General features: G+C 36.1%; 1 protein-coding gene and 1 long non-coding RNA gene across 7 annotated transcripts; one reads left to right on the top strand and one right to left on the bottom strand.

Moving 5' to 3' along the window:
- Nucleotides 1–594: 594 nt before the first annotated feature.
- Nucleotides 595–10,928, top strand: LOC113694793 (K(+) efflux antiporter 4). Of its 6 annotated transcripts, none has more exons than XM_027213662.2 (21): nucleotides 595–1,131; nucleotides 1,398–1,441; nucleotides 2,059–2,114; nucleotides 2,310–2,343; nucleotides 2,522–2,583; nucleotides 2,664–2,739; nucleotides 2,899–2,973; nucleotides 3,563–3,634; nucleotides 3,725–3,808; nucleotides 4,063–4,131; nucleotides 4,954–5,031; nucleotides 5,234–5,322; nucleotides 6,064–6,160; nucleotides 6,244–6,297; nucleotides 6,768–6,863; nucleotides 8,003–8,191; nucleotides 8,284–8,361; nucleotides 8,599–8,643; nucleotides 9,425–9,514; nucleotides 10,117–10,168; nucleotides 10,608–10,928. In XM_027213662.2, the coding sequence occupies exons 1-21, from the start codon at nucleotides 921–923 to the stop codon at nucleotides 10,679–10,681; spliced, it is 1,725 nt and encodes a 574-aa protein (XP_027069463.1). In that variant the 5' UTR covers nucleotides 595–920; the 3' UTR covers nucleotides 10,682–10,928. The 6 variants fall into 6 exon arrangements, with proteins under 6 accessions (XP_027069463.1, XP_027069465.1, XP_071911088.1 ...); XM_027213664.2 differs by having other exon boundaries at nucleotides 596–1,131; nucleotides 10,604–10,928; XM_072054987.1 differs by lacking the exon at nucleotides 10,608–10,928 and having other exon boundaries at nucleotides 597–1,131; nucleotides 9,615–10,260.
- On the bottom strand, nucleotides 10,887–11,721 carry LOC140009454 (uncharacterized). Its single transcript, XR_011816882.1, has 2 exons — nucleotides 11,535–11,721; nucleotides 10,887–11,391 (listed from the first exon to the last, which is right to left on the bottom strand). It is a non-coding gene; the product is annotated as an uncharacterized lncRNA (long non-coding RNA).
- Between the last annotated feature and the right edge of the window lie 1,944 nt (nucleotides 11,722–13,665).

The following is a 13,665-nucleotide window of genomic DNA, read 5'->3' as shown; positions in this document are numbered from 1 at the left end:
CAACAAAAAATAAGTACATAACCTAAAATGCAATATATATATATATATATATATATATATATATATATATATATATATATAGAACTGTCTTTTTTACCTAAATGTCCGTAATAAAATTTTTTTAACTAATTATAACATTTTGAGACATAATCTCTTGTAATGCAGATGTTCTCCAAATTTGGAGAGATTTTATCTTGAAAAAAAAAAGAACTGAAGGCCTTAATCTAATAATCAAAATTGAGGGTCCAAGGATTAAAAATCTTAAATCTAAGTCCCAATTTGAATTTTGTGCAATAATATTAAGGGTAATGTTAAGATTTAATAATCTTAAATCTAGTGAAGTTAACTCATGGGTAAGGCGAAGAAATTAAGACAAGGGTAATACGGTCTCATCACGATAAAATGAGATAATAGAAGTGCAAATAATATAAAGGGAATGCAAATAACATTACTCTAATATTAAAATAAAAAAAGAAAATGTTAAAACTAAAAAGAATGAACAAAAAAAAAGATTTAAATATATTCAATTTCAGCGTTTGATTTGTGAAATGCAATCTGACCCCTTCCTTTTGTGACTCCATTTTGACCACTTTTCCTCCATGATCTGCAATAAATCTGCATGATCTACCCACCTGAGCTCCTCATCATCAATCAGCGCGTCGTCTCCACACTCTCAAACTCGCGCCTAACATTCCTTTACTTCCACCTCACGCCCCCACCTGCTCAATTCTCAAGTACGGTATCCCAAGGTCCTTTCCGTAATTTCAGTCCAACTCCCCGCCCGTTCCATCTCCCTCCGTTCCCGCAATCCGGGCGAACCACCAAACTCCAAACCCCGCCCTCCCTCCCTCCCTTTCATTTAAAACCCTCCCCATCTTCAATGACTCCATCATTTCATCTCTACAACTAAGATTCCAGAAATGCATCAACCGAAACAAAAGATTCTCTCTCCATTCATTCTCTGCTTCTTCTGCTGCTTTCTAACTGCAGTCGATCAAGCCAACGTCGGCAATGCCGCGCTCCTTGAATCCAACTCTTCCTCGCCGGACAAGCCCAAAGAAGATAGCTTCGCTGACATGATGAATAGAGCTCTGGAAAAGGAGTTTAACGATACCAATGAACAATCCGACGGTTAGTTAACGGAACGGAACTCACATTACTCTCTTTTTCTTTCTTTCTTTTTTTTTTTTACTTCATTTGTCTGTTTTTTTATTCCGTTTTCGTTCTCTAGAATTGATAACCCTAGATGTAATCTTAAGCTAATTTTGGCTAAATTCGAGTAGAAAGGACTGCCCGTTGGCAAGTAATGCTTGATTAAGGCAATGTATGTGTGTATGTTGTGTAGGTTTCTACGGCTTTTGTCTTATCGTTGTTTTTCTGTCTCATCCTTGCTGTAGAAATTGATCACGGGAGCTTCAATAATAGCGTTGCGGAACAGCAGGTTGGTAGTGTGTTTATCTAGTATTCATTGGAGTTTTTTAAATTGCATTTATTTTGGTAAGGTTTGATCTGTTGTGTGTTGATCTAATAATTTTCACATAACAATTGATTGCAAATGGGTATATGCTGTGATTAATTTTTCAATCTGTATTGGCAGATGGAGTTATGGAGGTCCAAAACATGGACTATTAGGAGCTTGAGACTTGTTATAAGCTGACTTTTCGGTGTTTCTTTTATTTTTAATATTATAGTTTCTTTTTTGGTGTATAGCCTATGAATATGAAATGCTATGTGACTTTTCTTGGTTTCTCTTAATCTACTTATTATAATTTCTCATTGTGCTATAAAACTGTTGTGAGATTCCTAGTTTGCTTATCACTTCCATTTTTAGCTTGTTTTAAGCTTTGGTAAAGTTTGTCCTTAGAAGCAGCCCCCTTATCCTTTATGCAATTAATTCTCACGTAGCTCATCATATTGAATTTTAGTGCTTCTAAATCTCAAGAGAGGGTGCCTTGTGGAGCATGTGTGCTGCAGTCTAGTTCCGTTTTTGCTACATTTGAGCTCATTGTTTTTCGTTCTTTTAGAGTGATTTTTTTTCCCTGAACTCTGATTTTGTAGGCAGTTTTGGAAACTGTTGCAAGAGTTAGGACCAAGAAAAATGACACAAAGGAAGAGTACGTTTGAGTATCCAATGTACTCGATTAATGTACCATTAAAAATCTCTATAGCTTTTACTGTGCAGTAAGAGAAATGGTTCCTGGATTTCCTGGTTAAAAAGTGTAAATACTTGCAATACTGAACTTTTAGACTCCTATGATTAATGCCGATTTTCAGTTGCCTGATGTTTTCAACTTTGATTTTGAAAACAGAGATGAAGATATGCCAAGGTTGATAGATCAGGAGGTAACTTATCTTTATCAACTAAAGTATTTTGTTCTTTCATGTTCTATATATGCATGCATCTTGCTTCTACTCACTGCTAGGCGAAATATGCACTATACTTCCAGTCAGAACCTTAGGCATTATTCATGTTTAAGATGTTTAAGATGGTTGGACACTGACTCCTTTGTGGAATACTTAGGACAATGAATTCACTCTGTCCAATTCCAAGTCAAAGTTTCCAATACTGCAGTTGGACATAAGGTTTTCCCTCCTTCTCAAGCACATAGCCATAGTAGATGGTGAGTATCAACTAATTCTAAATGTCTTATTACCATTGGCAGATTAATATCGGATCTGGTAGTTGTCATTGTATCTGCAACTTGTGGTGGAATTGCTTTTGCTTGTGCTGGACAACCGGTGAGATTACTGTTGATCTGTTAAGGAAATGTAATCAGTTTACTTGTATCTCATTTCTTGGTTGCAACATAGATGATTGATGCTGAGCTTCGATGCAGATAATGTGATTTGCTTCTTCATTCCTGAAAGAAGTTTCATTCACCTGTCTATGATTTGCAGGTAATAACAGGGTATCTGCTAGCAGGATCTGTTGTTGGACCTGGGGGGTTCAGTATAGTCAGTGAAATGGTGCAAGTATGTTAGTTTGATATCCTCCTTGGGCAATCACTTGTACTTTCTGTCAAAATTTTTATGTGCTCGTTTGCCTATATGACCACCTCTTCCAGGTAGGAGATGTGGATTTGACCATGCCTTAAGTAATTTCTGAGATTCCTGTCTTTCTCTCATCATCTTTTTAAGATTCAATAAATTTTATTTCCTCTTGCTTTGGGCCTTTGGGGCAATTAGCAAACAACTGTGCTGCTATGCACTAGTGGGTGGCTGTTGTAGCATGTAATTGAATGTTGGAGGTGTTCTGATTGAAAGTTTAAGATTCAATAAAAGTCACATATTAACCCTTATTATTTGATTTACAAGTTATTACTTCTGCGAGGTGGAAGAGTGTATGTTTTGCTGCTGTGCCTTTCTAAATAATTAGGCTAAGGAGAGAAGTTCCAACATTCTGTAATGATTTATAGTGTTTCTTGCGATAAACAAGGAAGGTTGTGATTTTGTCTTGGTTTTATCTGTCATTGTCTTTGTGATAATTTGTTTTCATTAAGCATTTGACAGTTGTTCAAAATTCATTCTCAATTTTTGATAGTTTAATCATTTACACTTGAAGGTTGAAACAGTAGCACAATTTGGTGTCATTTTTCTCCTTTTTGCATTGGGCTTGGAGTTCTCCACAGCTAAGGTGTACCTTTCTCCACCTAAACTTTGAATGTTTTCAATTTGTGGTAATCAATGTTCTGGAAGTTTTAATAGACCGAAGCTCTACTTGCAGCTTCGTGTTGTTCAAGCAGTTGCTGTGTTAGGGGGCTTGCTCCAAATATTTCTTTTTATGTGTTTGTGCGGGATAACTGCCTCGGTGAGTTATATTCTCATCATATTTTTAGGTGTGTGCACCTTTTTTTGGGTCATCATAAGCTACTGCCTTCTATTTTTGCATGTAGGATTTGACCATATTGCACTCTAGTTATATGACTTAAGGTCTACAGTTTTGTCCTTTCAACCAAAGCCCTTCTCGGTTGTCTGTTTTTATTATTTTCAACGGTGATAACTGCCTAGCTCACCCCTGGTCCTTTTTATCTCGTTCATATGTTATGATGTATGATTTTGCAGCTCTGCAGTGGTGAAACTTCTGAAGGGATTTTTGTTGGTGTCTTCTTGTCAATGTCTTCGACAGCTGTGGTATGCGCCCTTTATATTGATTGACTAGTATTTCTATGTTTGGAATTAATTACTAGTCCTGCCTGCCGTTCAAGATCTACTTCAGATTTAATTCAACATTTTCGAACTGACTGGCCTCTTTTTTAAGTTTTTGAGATTTACTATGCATTGCTAATGCTTTATGCATCTTTATGTCTTTAGGGCGTATGATTCAGTATGGAATTGGCAATTATTTAACAATTTATAGTGCATTATATAACTATATCATAAATATAAGCAAGCCACTACTTTGTTTTGATAAGTCTGCCTTATTATGACCCAGGAAGGTGGTAACTGTTGCCACTGATATACAATTTCCTACTTATTCTAGCTAAAAGTAGCATTTGTGCTATATTCTTGAAACAATTGGTTTCTGAATGACTTATGTTTAGGGGGTTGGATTTCAGCCTCTTTCGTGTGTGTGTCACTCCACATAGCCAGTTGGAAACACAAGCCTCTGTTCTATTTGTTTGGTTATCTCTTTAGGAGCATAAGAATTTTGAATTTTTCTCTTGTAGATTTATGGTTATAATTTGGTTCCACTAGAGTGTTGTCTCATTCTGTTAACTAAATGCAAGCTAGGACAAATCTTTTCATACTTTCGTACCTATTGCCACTTTTTCTCTTCTTATTCTCTAGGAGTAGTTTGTCTTATTAACAGGCAAAAAGGTTCATACAGTTGAATTAAATTATTTATTTTAATCTCAAATAGATTGAAATACATTTTTAATTGAGAAAATATAGAAAGATGTTCATTGCTCTGCATTTAGTTCTTAACGTTGCTGAGATACTATCTGGGCACAGGTTTTAAAGTTTTTGATGGAAAGAAAAAGTATTATGACGCTTCACGGTCGGATTACTGTTGGGACCTTAATTTTGCAGGTGTGTATGTACTTTCAAGCTGATTGTGTCACTATGATACCAGTATATTTATGATAACAAGCTAATTCTGATGCTTTATTGTTCTATGATGTGTCTTGTATTTACGGATTAAAATGAAATAACTGTTTTATCTTGTTTAGAATTTTCTTATGTTTCCATCAACATCGAATATTTGCTTGAATATTTAATCTTTTCCTACCAGGATTGTGCTGTAGGGCTGCTGTTTGCATTACTTCCAATTCTGGATGGTACATCTGGTGCTTTTGATGGAATAATATCAATTGCTAAATTGTGAGTAGGACTACTTCAACTGCTTGTATTATAACTGCCATGTCATCTCCAATGATTTGCACCTGGTAGGAACATATGAAGTTTTATTATGCTATATAGGTGCTGCTTTCATTGCTTAAAATCAGTTAATTCTTGCTTTTTCTAGGATAAAATTTCGAGGCATCTCATTTGGTTTTAATATATGTTTTTAGATTATTTCAAGCCGAAACAATTTGATTACTAAAAAGGCCCATGAAGGTGCTTTGGTTTAACAGCTTTTTTAAAAGGCCTTAGAAAACTGAAGCAACCAAAAGCAGGTTCATAGCTTGATTTAGTGGCTTTATGATCTTGTTTAAGTCAATACTCCTTTAACTGATAGCTAAAAGGTATCTTTGAAAATTGAAACTGTGACCTCGGATTATGGCCCCTTCGACCTGCCTTTATTCATAAATAAAAAGTAGAGACAAGGAATAAATAACAAAGCAAGTAAAGAAAGGGAGGAGTAGGACTTCAGAAAGTCATTTTGACATTGCCACACCATTTTTAGTGCTTTTCTGAAATTTGTCATTTAATCTTTTGTATTGGCAATTTCAGTATAAGTGATGTTATTCTTTCAATCTATCTCTGTGATTTATCTGTTGTATTGAAAATATTAATTCTTATTGAGAATTCTCAAAATAGGGTTTCACTACTGAATCTCAATCATCATCCTATAGGTGTCATTCAAGTGCGCTCTATCTGACTATCTTTTTCCTCTTCTAGGTTGGTAGTTCTAGTTACATTCTTGACCATTTTGGCAGTACTAGCACGTACATGCATACCTCGGTTTCTTAAGCTGATGATAAGCCTCTCATCACAGGTAATTTTGGTCTAACTGAATTTATACATTTCCACTTTCTGATGTTTCCCTTGTTTGACTGGGTACCCCTTGAATCTCTGCAGACCAATGAGCTTTACCAATTGGCATCTGTGGCTTTCTGCTTGCTTGTTGCTTGGGTTTGTCTCTTTCCCAGTTTTTGGATGGCATTCTATTGAATTTGGTTTAGGGCTTGGAGTATTCTTCTCTACTTACTTTTAGGGTCCATCGGATTTCTTCAGTTGTTTTGGACCCTCTCAATAGTTTCCACTCTCCTACGGCTGGATACACTTGACATTAAAAGTTATATGAAAAAGAAAGCACCACTATTTGTTGAATTATCAACATATAATGTTCTTCCTAGCCATGTCAGTGCTTTCAAAAGGTTAAAAATGGATGAATTAATTATGGCAACCTGTCATGGGACTTCAGTTGCCTAGCTTTAACTGTGAATATATTTATGTCTAAGAGAATGCTGATTCAAACCTCAAAAGTTATTTATATGTAGGGGTACTCTTCTAGGCGGTCCTTAACTTGTTTATCAGGTGCTATTTGAGGAATAATTGATTTTCTTTTATCTTGAATAATGTACATTATTGCGGCTTAACAGTGTAGCGATAAGCTGGGTCTAAGCTTTGAATTGGGTTCCTTTGCTGCTGGAGTGATGATATCAACAACTGATCTTGGTCAGCACACTCTTGAGCAGGTAAGTTTTTTAGTTCATGCTATATTGTGTTTTGTAAATAGCTTCACTTGACTTTCTATTCTTCCTCCAATAATTGTTCATCAATATGAAACTCTTTAGAAGAAAGCAAACCACTATTTCTGAACAATAAAAAAAATGAGATTTATAGGATGGCAATTTTTTGTGGCAAAAGATGATACAATGGATCCTGAGCCATAACAGCAAGTTCAATTCCTTAGGATGTTTAAGCGCTTCAGTTCATAACTAAACAACCACTGTTTTACAGAAATTACTTCACTCCCCTGTGGATAAGAAATTTATGGATGGTGATGTTGTTTGATGTTTGCTTAGAGGCTTATGGATGATCAATGTGCTTCAGACTTTCAATCAAGTTTCTGTTTCTATTTTCAAATTTCCATTTTGTGGTTTAATGATCCTATCATGGCTTAGTGTATATTCAATACTTCATTAAATTTTGGCAGACAAATGCTGTTGATAGATGTCAAATTTGAAATTTTCATGTGTATGCAGGTGCCTTTTGTTTGTTTTAATTTTCGAACTGCCACTATTCTTTGCAATAATGAAGGCACAGTGTCACTAAACAATGCCATTAACGTTTTCCTGTTCATTTTTATTGTCAGCCCCATTTGGCTAATTTCCTCATTATCGATAATATCATTCCATCGATAATTGTCATGAAGGCAATTTTTCATAAATATTTTTAAATTTCTTTGTCTAACCTATTCATTTTAATTTGTATGACAAATTCTCCACAGATAGGTATAATTCAACTTATAATTGTCAATTTAATGCTGATGTCTGCAATCTATCCCTTGGAACAAGATATAGAATTTCTTGCGAGTGATAAATGGAATTTCAGTTATATCTGGATGCTATTGCCTTGTTAGAGTGGTATTCTTTTCTACTAATTTGTTTTGGATTAAGATTTAATGAACTGTATATGCGAAGACAAGGAAAAAGAGTATCGCTGAAGCATTGAGCTTGACCTTTATCTTCCTTTGAGTGAGACAGAGGTGCTTGGACATTGTGGAAGATTTGCATAAAATTGCTTTGTTGGATTATTAACCTGTGTAGCTTTCTGTACTTTCTTATGGAGACCGTAGTAATGGTCAACTTCTAATTCTTGTGTCTTCTTGTAGGTTGAGCCCATCCGAAACTTCTTTGCTGCTCTTTTTCTTGCCAGCATTGGAATGCTTATTCATGTCCAATTCCTTTGGAATCATATTGACATACTGCTGGCTGCAGTTATATTAGTTATTATTTTTAAAACTGCTGTAGTTGCAGCAGTAGTTAAGGGTTTCGGCTATGGTAGTAAAACATCACTTCTTGTAAGTGCTTGCCAAGTTTATTTGTGTCATTACTTCTAAAGTTACTTTTCTACTTCAAATTTATTGATGGGTCTTAGTTATATCTTGTGTAGGTTGGAATGTCCTTGTCCCAGATAGGAGAATTTGCTTTTCTTCTTCTAAGTCGCGCTTCAAATCTTCATCTGATTGAGGTGGTTTTCTAAGTGGAACTATACCATTTGTTGGTTACATTCCATCGTATTAGATTTTATTTCCAAGAATAAAATCTGTGCTGTTCTCTATTAAGAGAGCATTTTCAGCAAAATGAAATCTTGATTTGCAAAAATTCTAACCAAGCAAAGCAAGAATATTCCTTGCAGTTTTGGGTTTCCCTACTATGCTGTTATTCCATTCATTTAGCTATTAACATACATTTATATATATTACAGGGTAAGTTGTACATGCTGCTTCTTGGCACAACAGCTCTCAGCCTGGTGGGTAAATCTGTTTTATCCTCTAATGAAAAATAATAGATTACTTCTTCAAGCCTTTCTAATTTTATATTGGGCATAGGGGAAAGTGTGTGATTTCTATTCGTTTGGCATCTGAGCAATGTAATGTTTTAACCTGGTATAAATTAGATGACTAGAGCCTTTGTTGTTATTTTGCCAAGGGTACAAGTTACTGCCTGGCAAGAGTTCTAGTTTGTACATGTGAATGCTGAATGTGAATTATGAATATCAGGATATTTTTTCCTTTGCACAAGAACTCTAGCTTCATTATGCATTTTTTAACCTTAAGACCTGACACATGAAACTGTGTGCTATTAATCGACTGTGTCTTCTGACCAAAATCAAAAGAAAGCTCTATGTCAATCCAGGCATGCTCATGGTTTAAACCAGAAAGAATGCTTATCTATGGTTCAGTTACATGAGGAAAATAACATGTGATAGACAGCAGTTAAAATCATTCATTACTGGGTTCTTGTAACTATTGTCCACTGATCCACACAAAGCAGAAATAAAAGTATAAAAATGTCTGCTTTGTATGCTGTGCTCTAGTCATGTTGCACAGTTAATAGTGCCATCTCATTTACTTATAATTGAAGTACAATGCTTTCACATGAGTTGAATAATTCCCGTAGATATGCATCTTCTGTGACCTTTGTTCTTTAAATTTTGAGTTTTACCAAGTTTACCAGTGTTTATTCTGAATGTATGATTATTTCGAGTTCCCAAATGTGCATCCAAATATGCTTATGAAGCAAGGATGCAGGTGACTACGCCATTGCTATTCAAACTGATTCCTGCTGTTGTACACCTTGGAGTGCTACTGCGATGGTTCCCCCCTGATGTTTCAAATGAGGTAATCTTTTTGAAACTTAGGCTATATGTGATTCTCTTGTAAGTTTTTAGATGCATTGGCTACATTGAAGTGGTTTTCCCCCATCTGTGCTTGGATCAAGAGTTTTGAGCAGTGTTGGATATGTTCTAATCCCAGATTGGAAATAAAGGTGATATCCTGCGTGCTGACCATGCTAGGCGTATAACTCTGATGGTTGAAGGATCTCATGATTCATGAGAACAATAAAAACACGAGTCGAACTAATCAAATATCAGATTTACCTGATGGCATTCTTATGCTCTGGGAGGACAGGTTCCCAAGGGTGCAAAGGAGGTTGATTGAGTAAAAAAACTGCACGTCATTATAGAGCTTCGATATCAACGCCTTCAGTGATGGATTGCATGATAAAGACAATCTCATGTCACGTACAAAATGGGGGCTGATACACCAACTACCAATCCTGAGATGCTGGCAATTGTAGATCTCTTTTGTTGCCATATATTTGTTTGCAACCAACATCGATATAATTGCTCTAACAGTGGCTATTGTTTATTGATCTATCCATTCTCCTCTGCAATTTGTTCATTCTTTTCCCCCCTTTCTACGTAATGTTCTCTTAATAGGTAACTGGATGTGATACCTGCTTACCCAGATGTATCCTTCCGTATTTTCCATGTAAGTACACCGTCTTATACAGAAAATTAGTATCCTCATGTACATAAATACATACATATCGATGTTTTTCATTGGATTTGTTTCTGAGATCAGCCCCTGTTGCAAATAGTTAATAGTGTTGTTGAGGTTTTGCTGGGGAAATAGTTCATCAGAGGATTGTCCTGTCATTGGTCTCTGGAATCCTACGAGATCTGAGAAGTATGAATTAGGATGTTTAGGGCAGTGTTTCATTTGATTCCGAAGTACAGTCCTACTGATGAAGTGCTACAACTTTCCTGAATCTGTTAATGACAAAATGATGAAAGTACGTCTCTTAGATAATTTATTCGAAATATAGTGATATGTAATTGTTTCCTGCTGTAAAAAATTGGGGACTCTCCTGTTCTTCGGTTCTTGTCTGTTCTTATTGTTTTCCAATTTTAATTTTACTTAAAGATAGACCGGCGACATAATGGGGAAGTGAAGATGCGGAGGCCTGGTATTGATCTCTGTCTTCTGAGCGCAAGTATATGAGTTCGGTGAAAACATTGAGGAAAGCTGCACTTCCAGCAGGAAAAATTACACAGAGGAAGTGAATTAGTATTATCCGATGATGTCTACAGAATTGAACACGAATATAATGCATGTATTAGTGGTCTGTATAAATCATCATGAAGTCTTTCAAACTGTTTGGTTCAATGAATTAGTCTAAGAGAATGTATAACCATTAGCAGTAGAATTTGCAATTAAAGGCAAGTTATTATAAGTCGGAAGTTCTGAATTCAAGACGTTGCATTTACACAAGTAAAAAAAAGGCAAGCTATTGAGCACAAACAGCACTGAGCACTGGCCGTCTAGTCTAGTAGAATATAGAAGCAGAAGATAGACGTCATGGACTGGAAGTCAGGACAATTATCCTCAGAAATTTCCATCGTCCTGAGCGTGATGGTATGATGATAGATGGGGTGGTTATCGCCGAAAAATGCATGGCATCGTGTGTTGCTCATACTCACTGAACAGTCGTGTGTTGGGTTTTTGCTGGGATAATGTGGGTTCTCAATAACTATGGTGTTTGTTGTCACCATTCCTGTCATCGAGTCCCCACCATTGGCATTGGGGCCTGTGGGAAATGGAAATGGCACTTTACAGATAGGCTTGAATTGAATGGAGCACAGTGATGATGGCAGGTAGCTCCAGACAGAAAGAGAGGTCCTCTTGGTATGCAAGTTTGCCCTTGGCTGCTTCTGTTCAGAAGAAGAAGAAAGGTCAGTCCCTTGGCGTTTTTGTTCTATTACGTCTGGCATCCAATTAATAGTGGTACTATATACTGATTGGGAAAATGATGGAAGCCAGCCGGAAAATCAAGAAGAAAAGGTCGTCGGCATACCCTACGTGTGGACTTTATCCGCCATGGATACGTCTCAGATGGATATAATGAATAAATCTGCATTTAGCATATGCATGGAAGTATTTAGATTGCGTCGGAGTTCTGGAATTATTTTCACTTGCTTATTTACTTGTCCGCATGATGTCGTTGTCCAGATGAAAAGAAATACTACATAAAAATACTAGGTAATTAGCAGAGAAACATTAAAGAACAAAAGTAAGTGTTGTTTACTTGTATTGGACCGACATTCTGGTTTAGCAATTTTATTGGCTAGTCATGCCAAGTTTGGAACGAGCGACAATTAGTGACGCGGATCAGCAACAGATGAGAAATGAGAATACGAATTAAGGCTCGAGCTATCCGGTACCGAGTCAGCAAATGAGCACGTACTAGTGTCTTTATTGTAAAAAGTGTTGGCATTTCTTATTTTGGTGTACGTATTTCTATTTCTACCAATGTATTCTCAGGAAAAGTTTGATAGATACGGTAACAGACAAGTCTAGAACTAAGGATATTTGGTCCCCCTGCTTGGATTTGTCCTGTCCCCTTCGCCATATTTATGAGGATATCCAGTGAGATTCAATGCAGAAAAAGTAGGCTCCAGTTAATTTTGTTCGCATGGCCTCCTCCTCCTCCTCGATGTTTCGGGAAACACACACTGCTAGTACTAGTAACTCGTGCTACATATTTGTTCCAACTTTGCAGTAATTACCATTTGTTGGCCTTCAACCCCCAAAAGTAGTGTAGATGCTAGAATATTGGAGCTGCTGTCGAGTTGAATCGAATTTGAGTAATGCAACACTTAAACTCTGTTTGAGTAAAAAATACTTAATCCCAAAAGTAATTTTTTTGTACTCGAACTCGACTGGATTACTTTATCTCGAACTTGATTTTTTGAATCAAACTACACATGAGTTTGAGTCGATTAGCTTGATTAATTTACACTTGTATCATTTCTATCATATGTGAGTACATCTTAAACAGCTTGTAGCTCAATTGCTAGAATTTGAAATTTATTTTGTCCTCAGCATTTGAACCCAACTGAAGAGTGATGATTAAAAATGAGCAGGACAAGGCTGAGCAAGATTGTCCTGAAGTTGTAACAAGTATTAACGTGATGTGGACCATTTGAAAGGAGGGAAACCAAATACTGGGAACAATTCAATTATAGCATTGGCAGGACCATTATGCGACCATGACCTGTGTCAACTGCCAAACGGTATCGAACCTCAAAACGTGTTTGATTTTCGATCGTATTTGAGAATTCTTGATACATCATCATCATACATCTCTCTGTCTCTCATTCTTTATTCACTTTATCCACCCAGAATTCTTTAACTCAACTGTTTCAGAATATATTACACATTTTTTAATTTGCTGTAGGCATAATTTTTGTCTAATTTGAGTGTTTGATAGTGTCCTCCCACTAGTCTTTTACAACTATAATAGAACAAACAATGAAAATTGGTCGTCAATAGATGACAGTGTTTTTATTCTCCTTTTCACCCCCAATTGTCAAGCACAATATTCGAACCTTAAATCTAACAATGAACAAAACCTTAAGAACCCTCCATTAATTATTTCAAGTAGAGCATTGCTTACCATGTGTTATTACCTCAACCTTCTTAATGGCGATTTACCACATGGAGTTTTTTTACGAGACACCACATAGAATTAATGGGTGACAATTACCAAATTGCACGAGTATTTAAAATCAACAAATAATATGACATGATATCAAGCTTGAAAGAAAGTTGTCCTAACCTAATTTATTCTATAGTGTGTTTAGCTCTGGTTATAAAGACATTTTGCTAGCTAGATATTGGGTGCCTATGTTCATCCCCTTTTGGCAACTAAAAGAAAAAAAGTCATTATATTGCATGAGTAAGAGGGTGCGTAGGTCTATGTAATTATTAATAAACTCCTTGGAAGATCAAGGTAATCTTAAAAACTAAACCGCTGTCCAAATTAAAGGTTAGTATCATAGTTTTCGGTCACAGTGAATTGAGAAAATGCTAATGACCTTGTCATAGAAACAAACTAAGGAAAAAAAAAAACAGTGCGAGAGAAAAATTATTGTAATTAGTTTAGTGAAAGAAGTCGATTTGTAATCTCGTGCACAAACTTGGGG

Source organism: Coffea arabica, chromosome 6e, assembly GCF_036785885.1.
Source record: "Coffea arabica cultivar ET-39 chromosome 6e, Coffea Arabica ET-39 HiFi, whole genome shotgun sequence".
NCBI classification, from domain to species: Eukaryota; Viridiplantae; Streptophyta; class Magnoliopsida; order Gentianales; family Rubiaceae; genus Coffea; species Coffea arabica.
The sequence above is the reverse complement of the archived record's forward strand: the minus strand, read 5'-3'. Positions and strand labels throughout refer to the sequence as shown.